Below are 20,988 nucleotides of genomic sequence, written 5' to 3' on the forward strand. Positions count from 1 at the left end.
TTTATGTGGTTTGGTTTGGGTTTTTTGAGACAGGGTCTCACTATTCCATTCAGCTGACCTTGAACTCACTATGTAGCCCAGGCTGGTCTCAGACTCACTGTGATCCTCCGGCCTCAGCCTCCCAAGTGCTCAGATTACAGATGTGTGCCACCATGCCTGGCATCTCATGATGGTTTAACATCCATTTTATTGAATAATGACATGGAACATATGCTTATTTACACACCTGTGTGTCTTCTTTGATGAAATGCTTATTGTAATCTGTTGCTGAATTTTTGTGTTTTCTTGTCTTTGATCTTTGAGAGCTTCTTATGTATCATACATACAAGTAATTTGTTAGGTATATGATTTGCAAATATTATCTCCCAGTCTTCTGGCTTATCTCTTAATTCTCTTAGCAATATCTTTTGAGGAGAAAAAAAAGGGTTTTAATTTAGATGAAGTCAACTTTTATCAGCTTAATCTTTTGTTTTGTTTTGTTTTTGGTACTGGGGATCTAACCCAGGACCTTGTGCCTATGAGGCAGGTGTTAGAACCACTGAGCTAAATCCCCAGCCCTGTTTTTTTTTTGTGTTGTGTTGTTTTGAGACAGGATCTTGCTACCTTCCCTAGGCTGGCCTCAAACCTGTGGTACTCCTGCCTCAGCCTCCAAAGTGTTTGGATTACAGGAATGTACCCTGCATCCAAGCCTCAATTTATTCTTTTATGGATCATGCTTTTGAGGGTACAGCTAAGAACCTTCTGAATAGTCCAAGATAGAGATTTTCATCTAGGTTTTCTTATAGAAGTTTTATAATGTTTATAATGTTTACATCTTGATATATTTAGGATGATTTTTTATTAGTAGTACTTTTGTCAGATTGGCCCATGTATCAGTTTCTCCTATCCTTCTTTATCTATGGCAATATTCATTTGTCTGCATTCTGGGTTGTCTGATGCCAACAAAGCCACTCCAGCCCTGTGATTTATATAATTAGTGTTTCCATGATATATTTGATTCTATCATTTTACTTTTAACCTCTCTAGTTTGTTATATACAACATGGTTTTCTTTTAGGTAGCAGATACTTGAGGTTTATGGCTTGCTTCTCTTAAATCCAGTTTGGTAATCTCTATTTTTTAGGTATATTTAGTCCATTTATATGATTGGAATCAAATGTGTCATTTTATTGTATGTTTTCTATATGTTCCCACCCTCAGCTCCCATTCCCATTGTACTACCTTTGTGTTACTTTTTAGGGTTCCATTTTAAGTTGTATCTTGGCTTTTTAGTTATATATTTTCTTGTTTTTAAATGATTGCTTCAGGGATTAGAATATGCTTATTTAATCTTTTATAATCTAGGGTTAATTTTTATCACTTCAGGTAAAATCTGGAGCCCTTTTCTTCCCTGTGTTTTAAAGTTGTGTATATACACATATTACCTATACATACATAATATTGAAAAGCCCCACTAGAAAATGTGACAGTGTTTGCTTTCAGCTGTCCTATAGTTTAATTTTTCTTTAAATAATTTAAAATTGATACATAAAACATAAAAGTTACTTTGCACATATTAATTGAGATACCATGTAATATTTGATTCATGTAAATACATTACATCATGGTTTGGGTTTTTTTTTTTTTTTTTCGTACTGGGGATCGAACTCAGGTCCTTGTGCTTGCACAGCAGGCAGCGAAACCACTGAGCTAAATCCCTGGCCCTACATCATGTTTAAATGTGGTTCAACATATTTATCCCTTGAAACATCATTTCTTTTTTTTTTTTTTCTGGTACTGGGGGTCGAACTTGGGATCTTGCACTTGGGAAGGCAGGTGCCAGAACCACTGAGCCAAATGCTAAATCCCTGGCCCAAAACATCATTTCTTTACGGTGAGAACTTTGAAGCTCTTTCCTTCTAGTTTTTTGGATGTATGGTATATATCATTGCCAGTAGTTACTCTAATGTGCAATAGTACCCCAGAGCTTCTTGTTCCTATGTCCTATGTCCTATCATTTTGAAGAATTTAAGGGAATACTAAGCCATTGTACTTGCCCAATTTTCTGCCATTTTGTTGTGTTTTTTCTTCATTCCTGAGATTTCAGTTTCTCTTTGGTATCCTTTCCCTTCTGCCCAAAGAACTTCTTATAGCTTATCTTTCAAACCAGATCTTATAACACAGTGTCAGTTTTACTGTGCATCAATTTTTTTTTTTTTTTGGTACTGGGGATCAAACTCGGGTCCTTGTGCTTGTGCAGCAGGTGGCGAAACCACTGAGCTAAATCTCCAGCCCACTGTGCATCAATTTTTAAAGATATTCACATTGGATATAGAAATCTTGGCTTGAAAATTCTTTTCTTTCAGCATTAAAAACAAGTATACATTTTCCCATGGTCTCTGACTTTCATGGTCTTTGATGAGAAATACTTATCACCCAAATAGATTTTCTTTTATGTATAGTCAGCTCTTCTTTTTGATATAGCTAATAAAGACCTCATATCTATATCTTGTTTCTTTGTCAAATTGTTCTGCTGTACTAAAGTATAATCACCTAACTTCTCCATTTTTAAAGGAAAATGTTTCTGGTCATAATACCTGCTTCAGTGTTAAGTCTTAGTACCCTAAGTATTAAGTAGTACTTATCACTTACAATTCTCCTGCCTTGACATAGGTTCCAAATTTCATATACTGTAAACGTGGACTAAAGTTTGGTATCTGGTTCTTCTTCCTATTAAATCAAGCTTTGGGCCGGGGATTTAGCTCAGTGGTTTTGCTGCCTGCTGTGCAAGCGCAAGGACCCAAGTTCAATCCCTGTATCAAAAAAAAAAAAGAGATAAGCTTGATTTGAATAAAAATGCTTGTGACAGTTTCTAAACCTAAAACACAATGCAGACCTCAATTTTGGATGGTAGGTACTGAACAGCCATTCTTTTAGACTTGACCATCAAGCAGGATACTCCTTACTACTACAGTAAGTTCTGGTCCATGCTCTGTCTCCACTCCAGGGCTACCAGCCCAGTCTTTCCTGTTGGGATCTGGGAAAGGGAGGGCAGAGTTGTGCATCTGGCACACTGCACATATATTTGGTGTTGCAGACACTGGTGACCTTCAAAGATGTGCTCCTGGACTTCACCAGGGAGGAGTGGAAGCTGCTGGATGCCGCTCAGCAGATCATGTACAAAGACGTGATGTTGGAGAATTACAAGAACCTGGTTTCCTTGGGTAAGACTAACCTTTGTTTTTGCAGCTGTGCTTACTGTAGAACTTTGGCTCTTCATGGCTCAGAAGGTATGAAATGCTCTTGAAGCATGTATCAGAGTGTAGGTGTGGAGTTCAGTGACCTAGTTTCTTTGGGCATAGCATAGGGTTTTGGTACTCCTGCTTTTGTGGAAAATTTGTTTTAATTTATTGAATTTGTTAAAATGTGTGTTTCTTTTTGTTACTCTGCATCCTAATATTGTCTGCTTTCAAAGTAGTCCCCATGCTGCAAAGAAATTAGGATGGGTTGGATCTTGCCTGGAGCTTCTCCTCCTTTTAACCATGGTCTTTTATTGTGAACAGGGCATCAGCTTCCTAAGCCAGACATGATCCTGCGGCTAGAGAAAGGGGAAGAGCCCTGGCTGATGGAGAAAGGGATTTACCATGGAACATACCCAGGTGAGACCAGACAGGAGCTTTCCCAGGGGGCGGCCCAGATGGCCCACGAGGGGCTAGAGCCTTTAGCAACAGGGTCACACTCTTCTCAGGTCCTTGTTTCTGAGAGAGGCCTGAGATTATCTACCTTCTGTTTCTGGGTCACCAGCCTCCTTTCTGCATTCCTCACACTTACATTTGCATATAGAGACAGATATACTTTACCTCTTTATTAAAATTGTCTTTCTATTGATAATGCTTTGTTTCAGCACTTTTTCTTCCCTGATTATTACCATGAACTCTAGCATCCCCACTATTTGTGAGAGTCTTTCTCATTTATGAGAGAGTCATTTCTGGTGGCTTTGCTTCTCTTTTCTTTCTCACATGGTGGTTTCCCATAGTTCAGCTCATCTCTGGAAGTTCAGCAGCAGGACTTGTACCACTTGTTCTGTTCTTTGTAAAACTGCTATAGAGGGCTCACAGGTTCCTGTTGGCTGAGCTCTCCTTCTGTTCTAAAATTGTAACTCTCAAAAATACATGCTTTACCCACTGTAGCTCTTTAGTTAATATTTTTTCACTTACTCATATTTCTTTTTTTTTTTGGTACCAGGGATTGAACTCAGGTCCTTGTGCTTACAGAGCAGGTGGCAGAACCACTGAGCTAAATCCCCAGGCCTCATATTTCTTTTTGTTTGTTTGTATGTTTTTTTGGTACCAGGGATCAAACTTGGGTCCTGGCACTTGCGCAGCAGGTGGTGAAACCACTGAGCTAAATTCTCAGCCCCTCATATTTCTTTTTAATATTAGGATTCCTAAAAATTTTTTCCAAGTTCCATGTGTATGTCTACATATGGGGAAAGTCAACCTTCTAGGTTAAAAAATAGGAAGTCATCTCTCAGTTTCCATTCGTTTATTCTCTGTAAGCAGTCTTCTTTGTTTTACAACTCAAGGCCCTGGCATCCTTCTCAGCATCTTTGAAGTTGCTCTCTGTATCATACTGCAGATAACTCATTTGTTGCTGTGTGAAATGTCCAGGACCTGTACCAGTGACTCCATGTATGTTTACATGTATGTTTACATGGAGTGTGTAGTTTCCAAGCCCAGTGTGGTCTGGTCATCTTGGAACAATCTGGCATCATTTCTCTCTGTTCCTGCAGAACCTAATGGGCACAGTGTCAGGCATTTCCCTGGATCTCAAATCGTCCCAGCCTGACTTTTTCCTTGAGTTTACCCTCAGTTCTCTCTTTGTGAAGCTTTTTATGACCTGAAATATAGGCCCTTTACATTTGAGCTTCTATTTACTTTGTCTCTACTTTGAAATATCAAAAAAAATTTTTGACATTTTTACATTTGACCTGTAGGTAGGTGTTTGTATTAAAATTTTATCTCAAGGGCAAGTCTTTCATTATACTAATGAGAACATGATCCATCAACTGCTTTGGGCCCTGGGAGGAAATATTGTTTTATTATTTTTTCTTTCTTTCTCATTCCTTATTTTTTCTATTTTTGTGTTCCATTCATTCAGCAGACTTTCCTAGATGTCAAATGACAAGTCTATAAAAGTAACAACCATTAACTAGATCCAGCAGTTTATATTTTTATTGAGGCTTTGTGGTCAAAAGACATAATAAGACCCCAAGTGTTTAAATGCATGGAGTTTAAAGAAATCTACAAGGCCCTGTGAACTTCATTATCTAAATGAACAGGATGAAGACAATGAGTTGATTGACGGATGTGGCAGAGTTCAACAATAGCGTTTTTGTCTCTGTGTGTTTCATGGTATGTGGAGGATTTTTGGATTCTAGTGAAGGAAAGCATCTACTCATGCCCCCAGCAGTTGTACAGCCTCTCCTCATCACTGTGGTCATTTTAAACCTTCTACTTGGCATTTGTAGTTTGAAAAACTTCTCTATAGGAGTCTCTGTTCCTTAGGACAGAAGAGAAAAGGGAGAAAGAAGACCTTTTCTCATCAAAAATCATCAGGATAGGGGCCGGGGATTTAGCTCAGTGGTTCCAGCGCCTGCCTTGCAAGCACAAGGTCCCAAGTTCAATCTCCAGTATCAAAAAAAAAAAAAAAAAGTCATTAGGATAATGTAGAAAAAAGAAACTAACAAAGTTGGGAATGAAAATTAGTGCTCTTGGGGTGTGGTTGTACAAAAAAGTCAGGAACTTTCCCTGGCACAGAGCTTGTTCATATTGGTTTCCTGGAGTTACAATAAGAAAGATATTGAGCATCTCTACTCTAAAAATCTGAAATCCAAAATACTATAAAATCTGAAACTGTTTGAATGCTGTTATGATGCCACAAGTGGAAAACTCCATACCTGATTTCATGTGACAGGTCAAAGTCTAAATGAAGGTGCACAACACATTTTTTCAGTCTCCAAAGGAAAAAGAAAACCCTTCCAGCCCCCTTCAGCTGTGATGTGTCTTTTCTGTGTGCACCAATGGCAGTGTTGTGTATATTTCCTGGAGAAGCTTAAAGGAAACATCTGCCTCCAATCTGAGAAGGTGCTGACAGTCCAAAGAATGACTCAGACAGGTCCAGCTTGGCAAATGACTGAGTTCATCAGGGGTAACTTGCAGAGCAGTGGTGCACTTTCAGGTTGAAGTACTGCTAAAACCTCCAAACCTCCTGTGCTAGATGGGTACCATTAATTGAGCACTGGTTAAAACAGCAAAAGCAAGAAGAGTCCTTGGGGAAAGTTGTCTGTACTCTGTTCCTGTCCTGGCCTTAGCAAGAAATCCTGCCAGTCTTAATAAATGCTGTCCAGTGGCACTGATGAATAACCTTGTTGTGCTGCAGTCTGGTACACTGTTTCATCACCTGGTGGAGGCCCAGGGGCCCGGTGACAGCCAGGTGTGTACCACACATTGGAGTTACTTTGGCTAGGGTGCAGAAGACAATGCTTACCATAGCCAGGTTCCCTACAGTTTTCCACATGGGGCTACTATCATGTGAGTTTCTGTGTTTTTTGCTTATTTTCTGTTCTGTGATATAAAGATACTGAAAATGTCAAAAAAAAAAAAAAAAGCCTGCAGATATCCCTTTGGATGACAGTGAGAAAAAAAAGGGGAAGCATTTGTGTTTATAGCACAGAAAGTCAAGCTGCTTAAGAAACTAGATGGTAGCATAAGAATGAAACATCTTACATAAAAGTTTGGTGTTGAAATGATCTTCAGAAACAGGAGGATAAACTGTTGAAGCTCTGTTTTGAAAGTGAACAGAAGTTAATGAAAATTAAAAAATTAAAAATGCATAAAGCTAAAAATCAAGAGTCCCAAGGCATTTCAAAAGGATGAATCAGCACCGTTGAACACGTGCCACTAAGTCTTTTGCTGATCATGGACAACTGATTATGAAGAAATGGATTAAAGAGCTTATCAGGGTCATTGCTGATGAAAATCTGATGCCAGAATAAGTCTGTGATACTGTGATGAAAGAAACCATCACTGTTTTGGCATCATTGTCCTAGAGAGACACTGACTACAGCTGATGAAAAGCCTATGCGGGGATTAAGGTTCCAAAGACAGTAATTGCTGGGATAGGCTTCTGGAAGTGTAAACCTGCTGTGACAGGCAAGAATTTGAATCTTCCCTGTTTTAAAGGTATGGATTTCTTGATTGCTTACTGCTATGCTGAAAGGCATAGATTTCCAGGAAAAACTTTGCTCCTTGGTTTCACAAACATTTTGTACTAGTGGCATGTCTCACTGTAGGGAAGCTGGACCAGATGTTGGCTGAAAGTGTTCTGCTCATCCTTCAGCTCATCAGCTGTGTTTATGCCATGTACTGTAGTCAGATCTGATTCATTGATTTGTTCATGTGAACAGGGTATCCTGTGGTCCCTGAACAGTATTTATAGAAACACTTTCTTGAACAGCATGCTAGCAGCAGTGATCAGACACATGGGTGTGGAAGGTTTTCAGCAAAATGATATATGCTGGTTTTTTTAAACTCTTTTTGCTGTTTTTCAGTATACTAATGTATGTCATATGTCTTACTGCTAGGTACTTATGTGTGAATTAGAATAAGAAAATGATTGCTTATCAGAAATATATAAATCAGAATCTAGAACAATGGTGAGACCAGCATGGATTGGCTGTCTACATCAGTGGCTGAGTGACACCTTTGCTTTTTCATGGTTCAATGTGTACCATCTTTGTCATGCACAGAATTAATAAAAATATTGTATAAATTTTTATTCAGGGTATAGGTATAAAGTATAAATGAAACATCAAGGAGTTTTGTGTTTAGACTTTGATCCCATCTCCAAGATAATCTCATTATTATATGCACATATTTTAACACATGAAAAAAGTCCAAAATCAAAACATTTCCTGTCTCATTTATTTTGGATAAGGCATACTCAACCAGGACTAGAAATTGGATGGCTTAAAGCAATAGAAATTTATTGTCTCATGTTACTGGAGGGTAAATGTTCAAAACTGAGGGTATGCCAAGCTTCTAGGAAGTATCTGGTAACCCTACAAGCTTTGGCTTGTGGATATGTCAACTGAGTTTCAGCCCCCATCTTCAGCTGGCATCCTCTGTATGTCTATTTCTATGTCTTTTCTTTTGTTATAAGGACACCAGTCCTGTTGGATTAGCCTCCCCACCCCATGACATGTACGGTGATCTTATTTCCAAAGAAGGCCACATTATGAGATACTGAGGATCAAGACTTCACCATATCTTTGTTGGGGGAGACAGTGCAACCCCGTTTATATAAGAAGTGGTATTGTGTAATGTTTTTTTCTACATTTGGTACCAAACATTTTACATAAACATTGAGAAACAAATGTAGTGCTTAAGCAGGGGAGATGATTTCCATTAATGTACACAGAAGAGAGGCAAAAGCCTAGGAGAATATGGGTCAGACATGAGGTTCAGGGTTGGTTTCCTGCTCTTTTTTTTATTGTATTTGTTGCTAATCTTGATGTCAGTACAAGTCACCTTTTTCTCTATAACAAAACATCCAAGATAATTAACTTAGAAAAGGTTTGTTTAAAAAAGAAAAAAGATGAAAAAGAAAAGGTTTGTTTTGACTCACAGTTGTGAAGTTTCCAGGCCATAACCAAGTCAGCCCATAGCTTTTGGCCTCTGAGGAGGTAGCATTGTGGCAGGAACTTGCTGCAGAGCAAAACAACTCCCTCATCTACCAGGAAGCAAAGATGAAGAGACCACAGTCCTATTGTCCCCCTCAAAGGTCCAGCCCTGATGACCTAAAACTCTTCCAATACTGCCAGTCTGGGGACCAAGTTGTCAACACATGGGCCTCTAGGGGAACATTTGACATCCAAACAACAACAATGTCTTGGAATCAAGGAGTCAAAATAGAAAATAGGAATAATTATAATGTTTATTATAAATACCATTGCTGTGATCATATTTGTGACAGACTGTAATTGGTTCACACTTTATGCTTATGATAATCTTGCACACTACATAGTAATCATTCTTGGATTCTGGATAACAAAATGAACTCTAGGGAGTTTAGCAACTTGTTTAAATTCATGACTAGTAGTGACAGAGCCTAGGTGAGAACCTGTATCTGCTCAATTTCATGTTTTTCCTTTTCCATCTTATGTGGCTTCCTGAGAGTGCTTTGTGTTAGTCATCTTGGCCTCATTCTGTATTGCTTTGAAGATGTGGACAGAAGGTATTGCCTAGCATGTGGCTGGAGTCATGGTTTACGAGTATTAAATTGGGAGTAGTGTGAAGAATGTATGTGAGGGGAATGCCTGGCAACAAATAGACAAGATACGATCTTGCATCATTCCTGTTTCAGATTTGGAAATGAGAGGGCAGCCTTTCTATGAGATTTCCCTTATTGCCACCCCTCATTGTTTCTTTTGATCTCTTTGGTCATGCTCAGACCTGTGGCCTCTCCTTATTCTTTTTGTTCTTTTGTGTGCATAGCCTGATGCACTTACTGCTTACTGCTTCATCTTTCTCTTTGTCCTTATCCACTGAGATTATTAACCATACTTGAAAGCAACTCTACACAGGTTTTTTGTACTTTGGCTCCACATACATTCTATCATTATTATGCTAATCCTTTGTTTAGTTATATAAAGCTTTTTCCTTTCTTTTAGATTCAGAGACCATAGCTGAAATTAAATCATCAGTTTCCAGAAACAGCATTTCTAAAGATAAACAATCCTGTGGCATTAAAGTGGAAAGAGTATCAAGGAATGATCTTCGGTATTTGTCACTAGAAGATGTCTGGAAAAGTGAAGACCAGTTGGGTAAATATCAGGAAAGCCAAGAAAGACATATGAGGAAAGTGGCATTTACCAAGAAGAAAGTATTTATTCAAGAGAAGGCCTGTGAAAGTAGTAAATATGAGGAAAGATGTCTTTTCCCTACTCAGCTAGTACTGAGAGAGTATTTCCATAGATGTGGCTCACATACTAAAAGTTTAAAACATGATTTACTATTCAATGGGCACCAGGAAAACTGTGCAGGTAACAATAATGAATGTGGCCAAACCCTCTGTCAAAACATTCATGTTATTCAATTTGCACAAACTCACATTAGAGATAAATCCTACAAGTGCCCTGATAATGACAGCACTCTTGTTCCTGGTGCATCCCTTGGTGCCTCAAAGGGCATACACAGAGAAAAACCCTATGAATGTAAGGATTGTGGAAAATTCTTCAGCTGGCGCTCTAATCTTACCAGGCACCAACTTATTCACACTGGAGAAAAGCCCTATGCATGCAAAGAATGTGGAAAATCTTTCAGTAGAAGTTCTCATCTCATTGGACATCAAAAGACTCACGCTGGTGAGGAGCCATATGAATGCAAAGAGTGTGGGAAGTCCTTCAGCTGGTTCTCCCATCTCATCACCCACCAGAGAATTCACACAGGAGACAAACTGTACACATGCAATCAATGTGGAAAAGCCTTTGTGCATAGCTCCCGGCTTATCCGGCATCAGAGGACTCACACTGGAGAAAAACCTTATGAATGTCCTGAGTGTGGGAAGTCATTCCGACAGAGCACACATCTCATTCTGCATCAGAGAACACATGTCAGGGTGAGACCATATGAATGTAATGAATGTGGGAAATCTTACAGCCAGAGGTCTCACCTTGTTGTGCACCACAGAATTCACACTGGACTGAAGCCTTTTAAGTGTAAAGATTGTGGAAAATGTTTTAGTCGAAGCTCACATCTTTTTTCACATCAGAGAACCCACACTGGAGAGAAACCGTATGAATGTCATGATTGTGGGAAATCCTTCAGCCAGAGTTCTGCCCTCATTGTGCATCAGAGAATTCATACTGGAGAGAAACCCTATGGGTGTTTTCAGTGTGGGAAAGCCTTCATTCGAAAGAATGACCTCATTAAGCACCAGAGAATTCATATTGGAGAGGAGACCTATAAGTGTAACCAGTGTAACATTATCTTCAGCCAGCACTCTCCATTTATTGTCCATCAGATAACGCATACTGGGGAACAGTTCCTCATATGTAATCAGTGTGGGACAGCCCTGGTTAGTAGCCCCTCTCTTATTAGATACCAGACAAATCATGTGAGGGAGACCACTTACTAATGTAAGGAATACAGAAAATGCCTCACTAAGAGAAATAATTTTATTTTATATTGAAGAACTTGTGGAGAGAAGATGTGCAAATGTGATCTGTGTGGAAATGCTTTCATTCTTGTTACCACCCCATTGCACACTATTGAATTGGGCTGGGGTATGCACAAATTTTATCCCAGTACATAAATATATTAGATTATCTTTCCACAAATTTCCCTTAAAGTAATTGGCCTGGGTGCATTCTTGACCAAGCCTTATGTGCTAGATTCTGAGAAGGAACTGTTAAGTAGGCAAGTTGTTGAGAGACAATGTGGCTTTATTCAAAGAGCTAAATGAATACTGCACTGTAGCCACATTTGTTGCTGAGGATAAAGCATCATAGTTATTGCAGCAAGAGATAGTAATAGCCTAGTGAATTAGTATGCCATTGTTTACTTGATTGTGCTTGTCTTCTAAACACTTAGTAGAGTTTAGTATGTTTTTGTGTCTTATATAAACCACATTTTGGTTAGCAGCAAGGATTGCCTCTATAATATAAAACCATTCACAGGGCTGGGGATTTAGCTCAGTGGCTCCACACCTGCTTTGCAAGCAGAAGGTCATGAATTCAATCCCCAGTACCAAAATAAATAAAAAATAAAACCATTCACACATTTATACTACTACTAATACTTATTTAAAAATATATTTGCATGTGGGCAAGAATTGAATAGCAAATAGAAAGTATAGATAAATGAATCAAACTGATTTGTTAGATAATGGAACTATGAATGAGTCTTCCAGTGTATTTGCTATTGCTGACTTAAGACATTTAAGAATGCTCAAAAAGGCTACTAGTTTCTCCTACCTTCAAAGAAGCTTAAGAACCACTTGCTATCAAACTTTCCTATTCTAAATTGTTTGGGGTCATAGAGTTCCACTTTTTAGACATGAGGCTAAAGGCTCCTGAGATTTTGAAAATAGTTCTCTGTATGTGGAGAACCAAGGAAATGTTGGGCATTTGGACACATGGTGAGTTGAGGGTCCATTTGAGACCAGGAACCCAGGCAGTATTTGCATCACATGTGCTCATGAGTTAAACACAGCACTGCCCAAGGACAATTTCTCCTCCTTGGCAATGTCTTTCATCTTTATAAAGAAAATTTAGTGGCTCAGAGCACAGACCTGAGCCTGACTACCCAGTTGAAATGCTGGTTTGGTCTCTTGGTAGCCAGGTGATCATAGGCATCTGCTGGGCTTCTCTGTCTTGAATTGAAGATAAGTTCCTGTGAACATTAGAGGTAATGGTAGCACTTACATTGTATGATCATGGTCTGTGTCAAATGAATAAGTATAAACAGCTTGACATATGGCAAATTCTTTATCATTATTAGCTGATTATTAATATTCTGTTTGCCCGCCTGATGTCTGTCTTTTAACTCTAATCTGCTTCTGTGTTTACTGAGTTCTTACCTGCTTTCTAGTGGTATGCATTTTCCCTTTTACCTCAGTTGGAGTGTATCCAGGGAAAATTGCTGGCAAATAGGGGGCATATGGTTGCATATCTGAGGATCAGTAAATAATTTTTAATACTGTATGCAAAATTGTTTTATTTGTACAAGAGTCTTCCCTTCTAGGGAGAAGACCTCAATCTTCAGATTCTCTGGTAAACCAGTGATTCAAAAACAATTTGAGAAGAGGATCCTTTTAAAGTGTCTGTTTCATTCTATAAATGAATCTCTGGGTGTAGTATGTAAGTTGTCAAAGTAAAAATGGAGTAGTTTGTGTCAACCCTAACAAAAAATAAGTAAAGCCAGGAGATATGAAGGATCTCATGCATGATTGCCTAATAGTACCTGCCATAGAAATCTGGAAACACAGATTAAACAAAGACACTCCAGTCTATACAGATGTCCTGTAGAAGGACATCTGCTCAGCAACTGTTTAAACTTGGACTGACATCACCTTTGTTACTAATTGTGGCCAAGGGTTATCAAAATATCTGATGGAGTGCACCTCATATTTGCCTATAAAATTCCCCCTTGCCTCCACCTCTTTGAATATGCCAATAGTTTACAAGGGCACACATGTTCCCATCACAGTGCTACACTATTCACATTGGAATGCTGTGGGAAATCAAAAAATAAAACTGATTTTGCTTCAGTTTTTACCTCCGTCTTTCAATATCAGGGAGTGACCAGGATGTATGAATTGATAATATAGAAGATGCTTGGTGGTTGATTGCTGAATGATAAATGAATACTATTGAGACAAATCTTGATTATCTCTAGGGAGATCCAGGGATGATGTTGTTTGCAAATATAATGTAGTCCTGTCAGAGACAGTTTTCATTATTGGCTTTTTTACTGAGCATCAAGCCCGGGGTGTTCTACCACTTAGCTACATCCACAGTAATTTTTTTAAAAAATTTGAGACAGGTTGTTGCTAAGTCAGCCAGGTAGAATTTGAACTTGTAACTTTCCTGCCACAGCCTCCCTCATTGGTAGGATCACATTGATATGGGCCACCAAGCCAAGCTTAGCAGTAATCCTTTGTGAGAGTAGAAGAGTAGCCCATTAACTGAGCCTCTCAAAATTTATGGTAAGTTGTAGCTCATTTTCATTACCTGTCCAAGAAAGGTATAATTAGTGTCTACTCAGAGGCTTATTGTGTGGTTAAGTGAGATGATATGTATAATGCACCCAAAGCAGTGCTGGTGCACAGTTGGTGCTATATGCATGAGCTGTGAATGCTCTTGTGCCCTTAAGGAACTTATTGTGTGCATGAGCTGTGAACTGCTGTTAGTACTGTGAGGCTTTCATCTCCAATGCAAATAGATACTTGGATGATCACTGAAGAATTACTTATACTAATGCACAGTATACAAAACAGAATGTACTCTAGAATAATTGTTATTTGTGGCATAATTATGTAATGGATTATATACAGACATTAAAATTATGTACACTGAAGCTAGGCACAGTGGTATACACCAGTACTCCCAGTTACTTGGGAGGCTGAGGCAGGATTATAAGTTTGAGGCCAGCATGTGTGATTAAATTACATCCTGTCTCAAAAATAAGGGCCAAGGATGTACCTCAGTGTAAGTTAGTGGCAGAGTGCAAGGTCTGGGATCAATCCCTAGTATTGCAAAACATAACAAAAAAGTGAGCCACAGACTTGTATGCTCAGCTGAGCTCAGTGTAAAGACTTTCAGGAAGAACTAAGAGAAAAGGGAGGGGAAAAGTGAGATAAGATAAGGAAGACAAGGAGGAAAGAAAATGAAGTTACAAGGGAAGAGCATCAGGAATATCTTCCACATTCTCAATATGAGCTGCTCATCTTGCTCCTTTAGTTGAGATGGATTTACCTAGGCCCATTCCTTTGCTCTGGGTCAGCGCCTTAGCCACTGCTGTTTCTTACAGTTGCTTTTATGCTCCCTGTAATGTGTGATCAGTAAATACTGGCAAGTCTGGAGCCTCATGGTCTTAGCTGGATAAGAGGTGTGACAGTCCTGGACTCCCATTTAAGCAAATCTTTGTCTCGTGTTATTCTTTATCCTCACCCTACTCTCAGTCAGGTGGAGGGGGGTAGTTTGCATGGTCCCTGATAGTAACAGAATCTGCAAACTGTTGACTCAATGGAATCCTTTTCTTTTGGGGCAACTTTAACAAGGAACCTATCCAATGACATTTGCTTTTGCCTCCTTTTGAGGATTTTGCAGAAATGTGACATTCCATTGTTGTTGAACAGATAAATCACTCACACTGCTATAGCCTTATATGGGTGATTTTCTACAAAATTTTGCACCGTTTTTTACCTTTTACACATCTCCCTTATTTCATTTGAAATTAAAGATTCCTCTGCCTCTCTGCAGATGAGATCTCTATAAGCTCTTGCTGTTGGTAGATGATCACCCATAATCCTGTAGTAAGAGAGAACCATTGGCTCAGTTGTGATCATGTGACATTCAGCAGACTACTACTTATTGCAAGACATTGCTCATTTATCAAGATAAAATTTATTAGAAATATTTGCTTGTCTTGAAGAATACTTGCAGAACAAGTTACTTGCAATCCAAGGTTGCAATATATATTTATACAAATCTTAGGTGTTTAGTTTGATGCATTTTTGTCATAATATATAGCTGTGTAAGCACCACCCCAAACAAGAATGTAACACTTCCATCCCTTAGATGCTTGGTGCCCATATCCACCAGTTTCTCTTTCCCACCTGGGAAACCGCTTCCTGGTTTCTTTTTTTTGTGGTTGTTACTGGGGATCGAACTCGGGACCTTGTGCTTGCAAGGCAGGCGGCGGCACCACTGAGCTAAATCCCTGGCCCACTTGCGGGTTTCCTTCACCACCTAGTTGTGGATATGTTTATGAATTTCAAACTACTAGAATCAGTATGTTCTTGTGTGCTTAGTGTGAACTGAAATTTCTCCAAAGAGGCTGTTTTCATTCATAGATTCTTGGGATTAACCCAAGAGTCTTATACTACTGAGCTATAACTAAAAATAGAGAAGATGCTGGCAACCTAGCTTAGTGGCACAGTCACTCTATAGGTTTGATCCCCTGTACCACAAAAAAATACATATTTTTGTGGGAAAATGTTATAGATGGGAAATGGAAGAAGAAGAGAAGAGGTAAACTCTCAACTCTTCAGATTTATGGGATACTAGCAATGTGGGGTTTTTTTCCGCTTTGTTTTGTTTGAGACAGTCTCCCTGTGTAGTCCAGGTGAGCCTTGAACTCAGTAGGTGGCTGCTATGGTTTGTGTTTAGATGTCCCCACAGGGCCTCATGTGGATGAGGTGAGACTTTCTTTTTCAGAGGTAGTTGAATCTGGAATGTGTGATGCTGGGGTTAAGGGTGTGTGATTACTAAACCATAATGTATGAGTGATTAGTTAAGCACTTCCCTAATCCTGGTAGTCTGAATAAGATAAAAGGGGCAGAAGGATGCTGTTAAGCTCCCTTGTTGCCTTTGCTACCATGTGAGCACCATCTTGTTTCTCCTCTGTGATGCTGATGCCTGTTTGTCATTCCTGTCTTGAAGCCAGCTGATTATGGACTGAAACCTCTATGTACTGTAAGCCAAATAAACCCCACCCCCTCTAACTGTGGGTGTTGGTATTTTGTCTCAGCAATGAGAGAAAACTAATTAACATAGAAATTTAGTACCAGGAGTGGGGTCATTACTGTGACATTACTTGGCCGTGTGCCTCAGAAGCCATTGGAACTGGCTGGTGGGAAGGGGAAGAGTTAGGAAAGATTCAGAGATGTTGGCTACAGAAGTAGCACTGGAATGCTTTAGGCTATTTTGTCTGGGAGATACTGGTCAGAGCTTAGGAGACCAGAAGGCTGGTAAAGACCAGGCTCAAGAAGTTTTTGCTGAAAAGAAAGACTGCATTGGCTGTTGGACTCCAGATGATATGTGTTATAGCTTGGCAGGAAGTTTGTCTGCATTTTGTTTGTGTCCAGAGACTTTGCCTGAAACTGAGATTAGGGGCAGTGGACTAATTAATCTTGAAGAAGAAATTTCAAGGCAGTTGAATATTGATATAGGGGGAATACTGATATAGGGGAAATAGAGGCAACTCCCAAACCTGCTAGAAAATCCAAAATGTGAGTTTGTGTTCTCTAAAATCAAAGAATGAATTCTAGGAACAGTGAAGGTTAAGAGTAGGAAAAATTGGGCCAGGATTTAGCTCAGTGGTTCCCGCTGCCTGCCTTCGAAGTTCAAAGTCCCAAGTTCCATCCTCAGTACCAAAAAAAAAAAAAAAAAAAAAAAAAAGAGTAGGAAAAATTTATTGAGAGAAAGATAGCTTCTGTCCAAGAGAGACAGAATTGGGACCAAAAAACCTGCTTCTCAGAAGTGTTTTATGGGACAAAGCCATGAGGCGAGGTGCTTTCAAGGTGGAACAAAACTATAGTCAACTAGTAAGATTGCAAGTAGTTGCTTAGGTAATACTGATCCAATGAGAAATCACAAGGTGGGCAAAACTATGATCAACCAATAAGATTACAACAAGTATAGTCTCTTAGGTAATATTGATTAAATGGGGATCCAGTGGGGAAGCAAGTCACATAGCAAGCATACAAGGAAGTGAGCAAGGATTTTCAGTAAGGGTTGGGTCTGGGGTCTTTCCTGGAAGATCTTGGACCCCCACTGAGGTGATTGATACCTATTTAGAATATCAATCGCTATTTATTCTACGTGGCTGTGGTAGTTTCCTTTTACAATGCTGGCATTCAGTGAATGTGTCTCGATTGTCCTCCACGTTGGCTCTTTGACTGTCCTCCATATTGGCTTCTCAAGGGCCAGCCCTGTATAACTGCCTACAAGATATCTAATTAACTTACCTATTCTATAATATTAGTATGGCTACTGTTAGGGTCTTTTAGCCAGATCTATGTTAAGAATCAAGAGCAAAAAGCCCAACAGAATAATTTAAAATATTTTGAATTTGGCCAGAAAGGAAGCTCCAGTAAAGCTGTGAACTGCAAAGATAGAGCAGAGGAGATCTTCATTGCAGAGAAGGAACTGGAGAATGCAAAAGATGGCCCAAGGGCATCACAGGAAGCAGCAGGACTCCACTCTTTGCAGCCTCAGAGTTATATATGTAAAAGATTTTGCTTTGAGAAGAAAGCCCCAGAGCACCATGTTCTACAATGATGGTGGCCTAGGGAAGTCATTTCAAAATGGCAGCTTAGGGAAGTTGTTCCTTAGGATTTGGTTCATAAGCATTGGACCCCTACAGCCAGGAGAGCGAGAAGACTGGCTACTACTGCTCCAACTGGTAGTAGACCTTGGCATCATCCACGTGGCACTGGTTTTAGGCACATGCAGAATGCAAGAGTTGGGGGTCACAAAGACTTCCACCCAGATTTCAGAAGAAGTCCTGGGAGGCCAGGCAGGATGCCCCTGAGAGGGCAATGTGTGAAGCTGTGTAATAACAAAGGTCCAGTGGAGACCCCAGAAGTTTGGAGAAGCCAGGAACATGGATGGTCTGAGGAAAGCTACAAGGAGGGAGCAGAGCCAGCCCAAGAGAGAATCCATAAGAGCTACAACAACCCTCAGTGCCACAGGGGCAGAGCCACCCAACCCATTTGGAGTTCACAATTTGCCACAGATTGTCACAGATAGTGAAAATGGAACTGTGGGACTTAATATTTGCCCTACTGGATTTTGGACTTACTGTGGTCCCATTCCTTTGTATCCTCCTGTTTGTACCTTTTAGAACAGTAATGTCTATCTTGTGCCATTGAATTTTGGAAGTGTTTGACTTTCTTTTCATTTGGACAGGGGCTTGCAGCCAAGAGTTTGCCTTAAATCTCAGAGGAGACGTTGGACTTGGTCTTTTCAGCAATGATGAAACTATTAGGCCTTTGGCAACTCTTAGAGATGGACTAAATGCATTTTTGTATAAAGGGATATGCATGAGTCTTTGGGGGGCCAGGGGTGGAATGTTATGGTTTGTGTTTAGCCCCTCAAAGCCTCATGTGGTTGAGGTGGTTCTTTCTTTTTCAGAGGTAGTTGAACCTGGAATGTGTGATGTTGGGGTTAAGGGGATGTGATTACTAAACCATTACATGTGAGTGATTAGTTTGGCACTACTCTAATCCTGGTAGTCTGAATAAGATAAAAGGGGCAGAAAGATGCAGTTAAACTTTCTCCCTTGTTGCCGTTGCTACTCTGTGGGTGCTTCCTCTTGTTACCTTTGCTACCTTGTGCATACCATGTTGTTTCTCCTCTGGGATGCCTGTCTGCCAACCACCCTGCTTTGGAGCCAGCCAATTATGGACTGAAACCTCTGAACTGTAAGCCAAATAAACCTCTTCCCTTCTAACTTTGGGTGTCGGGTATTTTATTTCAGCAACAAGAGAAAAATATCTAACACTGGCTGGCCCAGAACTCAAGATCCTCCTGCCTCCGCCTCCTGAGTGCTGAGATTACAGGTGTGTGCCACCAGGCCCTGTGGTAGTTATGTTTTGAGAGACCAGCTTTCCATATAGTTTGAGATAAAGAGGTGAGTGGAGAGTTTGATGGTCACTGAAATTAAGAAGGTGAATTGGAGTGCATTCAAGAGCCTCTGAATTTCCTTATAGGGCTTGTGTTAGCTTTGTGATAGCTAGTGATAACTGTAACAAAACACCCAAGATAAATCAATTTAAAAGACAGAAGGTATATTTGACTCACTCTTTCGAGGGTCTTAGTCCATGGCTACTTGGCCTGATTGCTTTTAGACCTGTGGTGAGGCAGCAAATCATGATAAAAGCATAATGGTGGAGGTAGGCTGGTCACATCTTTGCAGCAAGGACCAAAAAGAGCCCACTTCTACAACAAAGTCCTTCCCCTAAACCCATCAAACAATGAGCCCATAAGTGGATTAATCCATTCATAATGTATCAAGGAACTCAGCCAAGAGTCTTGATCTCCTATAAGGCAATACGATGCAAGGTGAAAGAAAGACATGGAAACTAGACTTAAACAGAGAGCAACTGGGATGGGCCACATGGAGTATATTACAAGGACCCCAAGCAACCAGGACCACCTGAATTTATTGATTTTACAAGCATGAGTAAAACAGGGTAGGAGGATTCATTTGGCATCTGGTGATATAGCTGACACAGGCAAGGCTTGTAAAAGGGGGATAAGGTGTTGGGAGCAATGCTACATAATTCTAGGGAAAAATCATTTGAGTAGGCCTAGTTCTCCTGCCTACAGGCCAGCTATAACATTCCAAGACATAATTCCATTTTGGCCTCAGGTCACAAGGGAGATCTCAATGATCCCATGATGCTGTAATGCTCCAGGACAAGACCACACCTGCAAGAGACACCCTGGGAGGAACCAAATCTTCATCTGTGTAGTTCCTGGGAGGAACTAAATTTTCATCTGCATAGTTCCTCATTGTTCTTAGATTTCCGCTGCCCCCACCCAGTCTTTTGTTACACCTTGTTCATCCCAATGTGATACTGAAATCTACGTGTTCATTTGTTACGTTTGTTTCTCCTGATGTACTAAATAAAAGGTGCTGCAAGCTAAGGGTTCTTGTCTTTGCCACCCAGAGCAGCACTGATCAGACCCAAAGCTCAGCTTCTTGTCAGTCTCATTTGTCTACCTTTCCTGTAATTCGCTGTGTGCTGCCGTGGCTCGCAGGAGACTAGGACTTACTGCAGAGGTTCTGGTAACGTCCCCTTCCCCTGTTCCCTACAATAAGGCATTCTTGCAAAAAGAGAGCAGACCAAAGATAGGTCATGGTTAACTAGTAAGCTCCTAAAACAATTAAGAGAGAGGGCTGGAGATTTAGCTCAGTGCCATCATGCCTGGCTCACAAGTGCAAGTTCCTGAGTTTGATCCCTGGTACCACAAAAATAAAAACAATTAAAAGACAGGTAGCCCTAGGAATGAAATGTGGTCTGGAGCCACATGGCCCTTGGCTGCAGTGTTATCTCACTTAGGAGCCCTGCAGCTTCACAGACCAGAACTTAGGTCTCTGCCTCAGCTGTGTTGGTGGGGGAGCTCTGCTCACCCGCGTGCCATCTGACATGCTCCTGTGTGTTAGGTGGGGTTCAGTCCGGCTCTGAATACACTGTGGCCAATTATGGGGGGAAAATGCCTGCTCCATATTATAGCCTGCTCTGACTTTGGTCAGGGGTCCTGCCACAATAAGGTCAGAGCCCTCATGATCCGATCACTTCCCAAAGGTCCCATCTCCAAGCCTTCAATAGGCAATGTTTTGTGGGACATTTAATATCCAAATATAAGAAGGCCTTTGAATATTAAAGAAAAAAGAGATCACACATTAAGCCTGTTGCAGGACATGAAAGGCTG

At 40.2% G+C, this 20,988-nt stretch overlaps 1 protein-coding gene across 5 annotated transcripts in view; it reads left to right on the forward strand.

The window, feature by feature from the left end:
- The window catches only part of Znf10 (zinc finger protein 10), a 56,437-nt gene extending 36,171 nt beyond the window's left edge, over positions 1-20,266 (forward strand). For 4 of the 5 annotated variants that reach the window (XM_004844054.4, XM_087198456.1, XM_087198455.1 and 1 more), the window contains 3 exons: positions 3,076-3,202; positions 3,542-3,637; positions 9,712-19,000. In XM_004844054.4, the coding sequence (XP_004844111.1) occupies positions 3,076-3,202; positions 3,542-3,637; positions 9,712-11,177 (1,689 nt within the window). In that variant the 3' untranslated portion in view covers positions 11,178-19,000. Of the gene's footprint in view, positions 1-3,075; positions 3,203-3,541; positions 3,638-9,711; positions 19,001-19,027; positions 19,110-19,921 lie in introns of those variants that run through there. The other variant, XM_087198457.1, reaches the window with a different exon arrangement.
- The last annotated feature ends 722 nt before the right edge of the window (positions 20,267-20,988 follow it).

The sequence above is a fragment of the Heterocephalus glaber genome, unplaced genomic scaffold, assembly GCF_053883595.1.
Source record: "Heterocephalus glaber isolate CG9 unplaced genomic scaffold, H.glaber_assembly_v1.0 deba00001687, whole genome shotgun sequence".
Lineage (NCBI taxonomy): Eukaryota > Metazoa > Chordata > Mammalia > Rodentia > Bathyergidae > Heterocephalus > Heterocephalus glaber.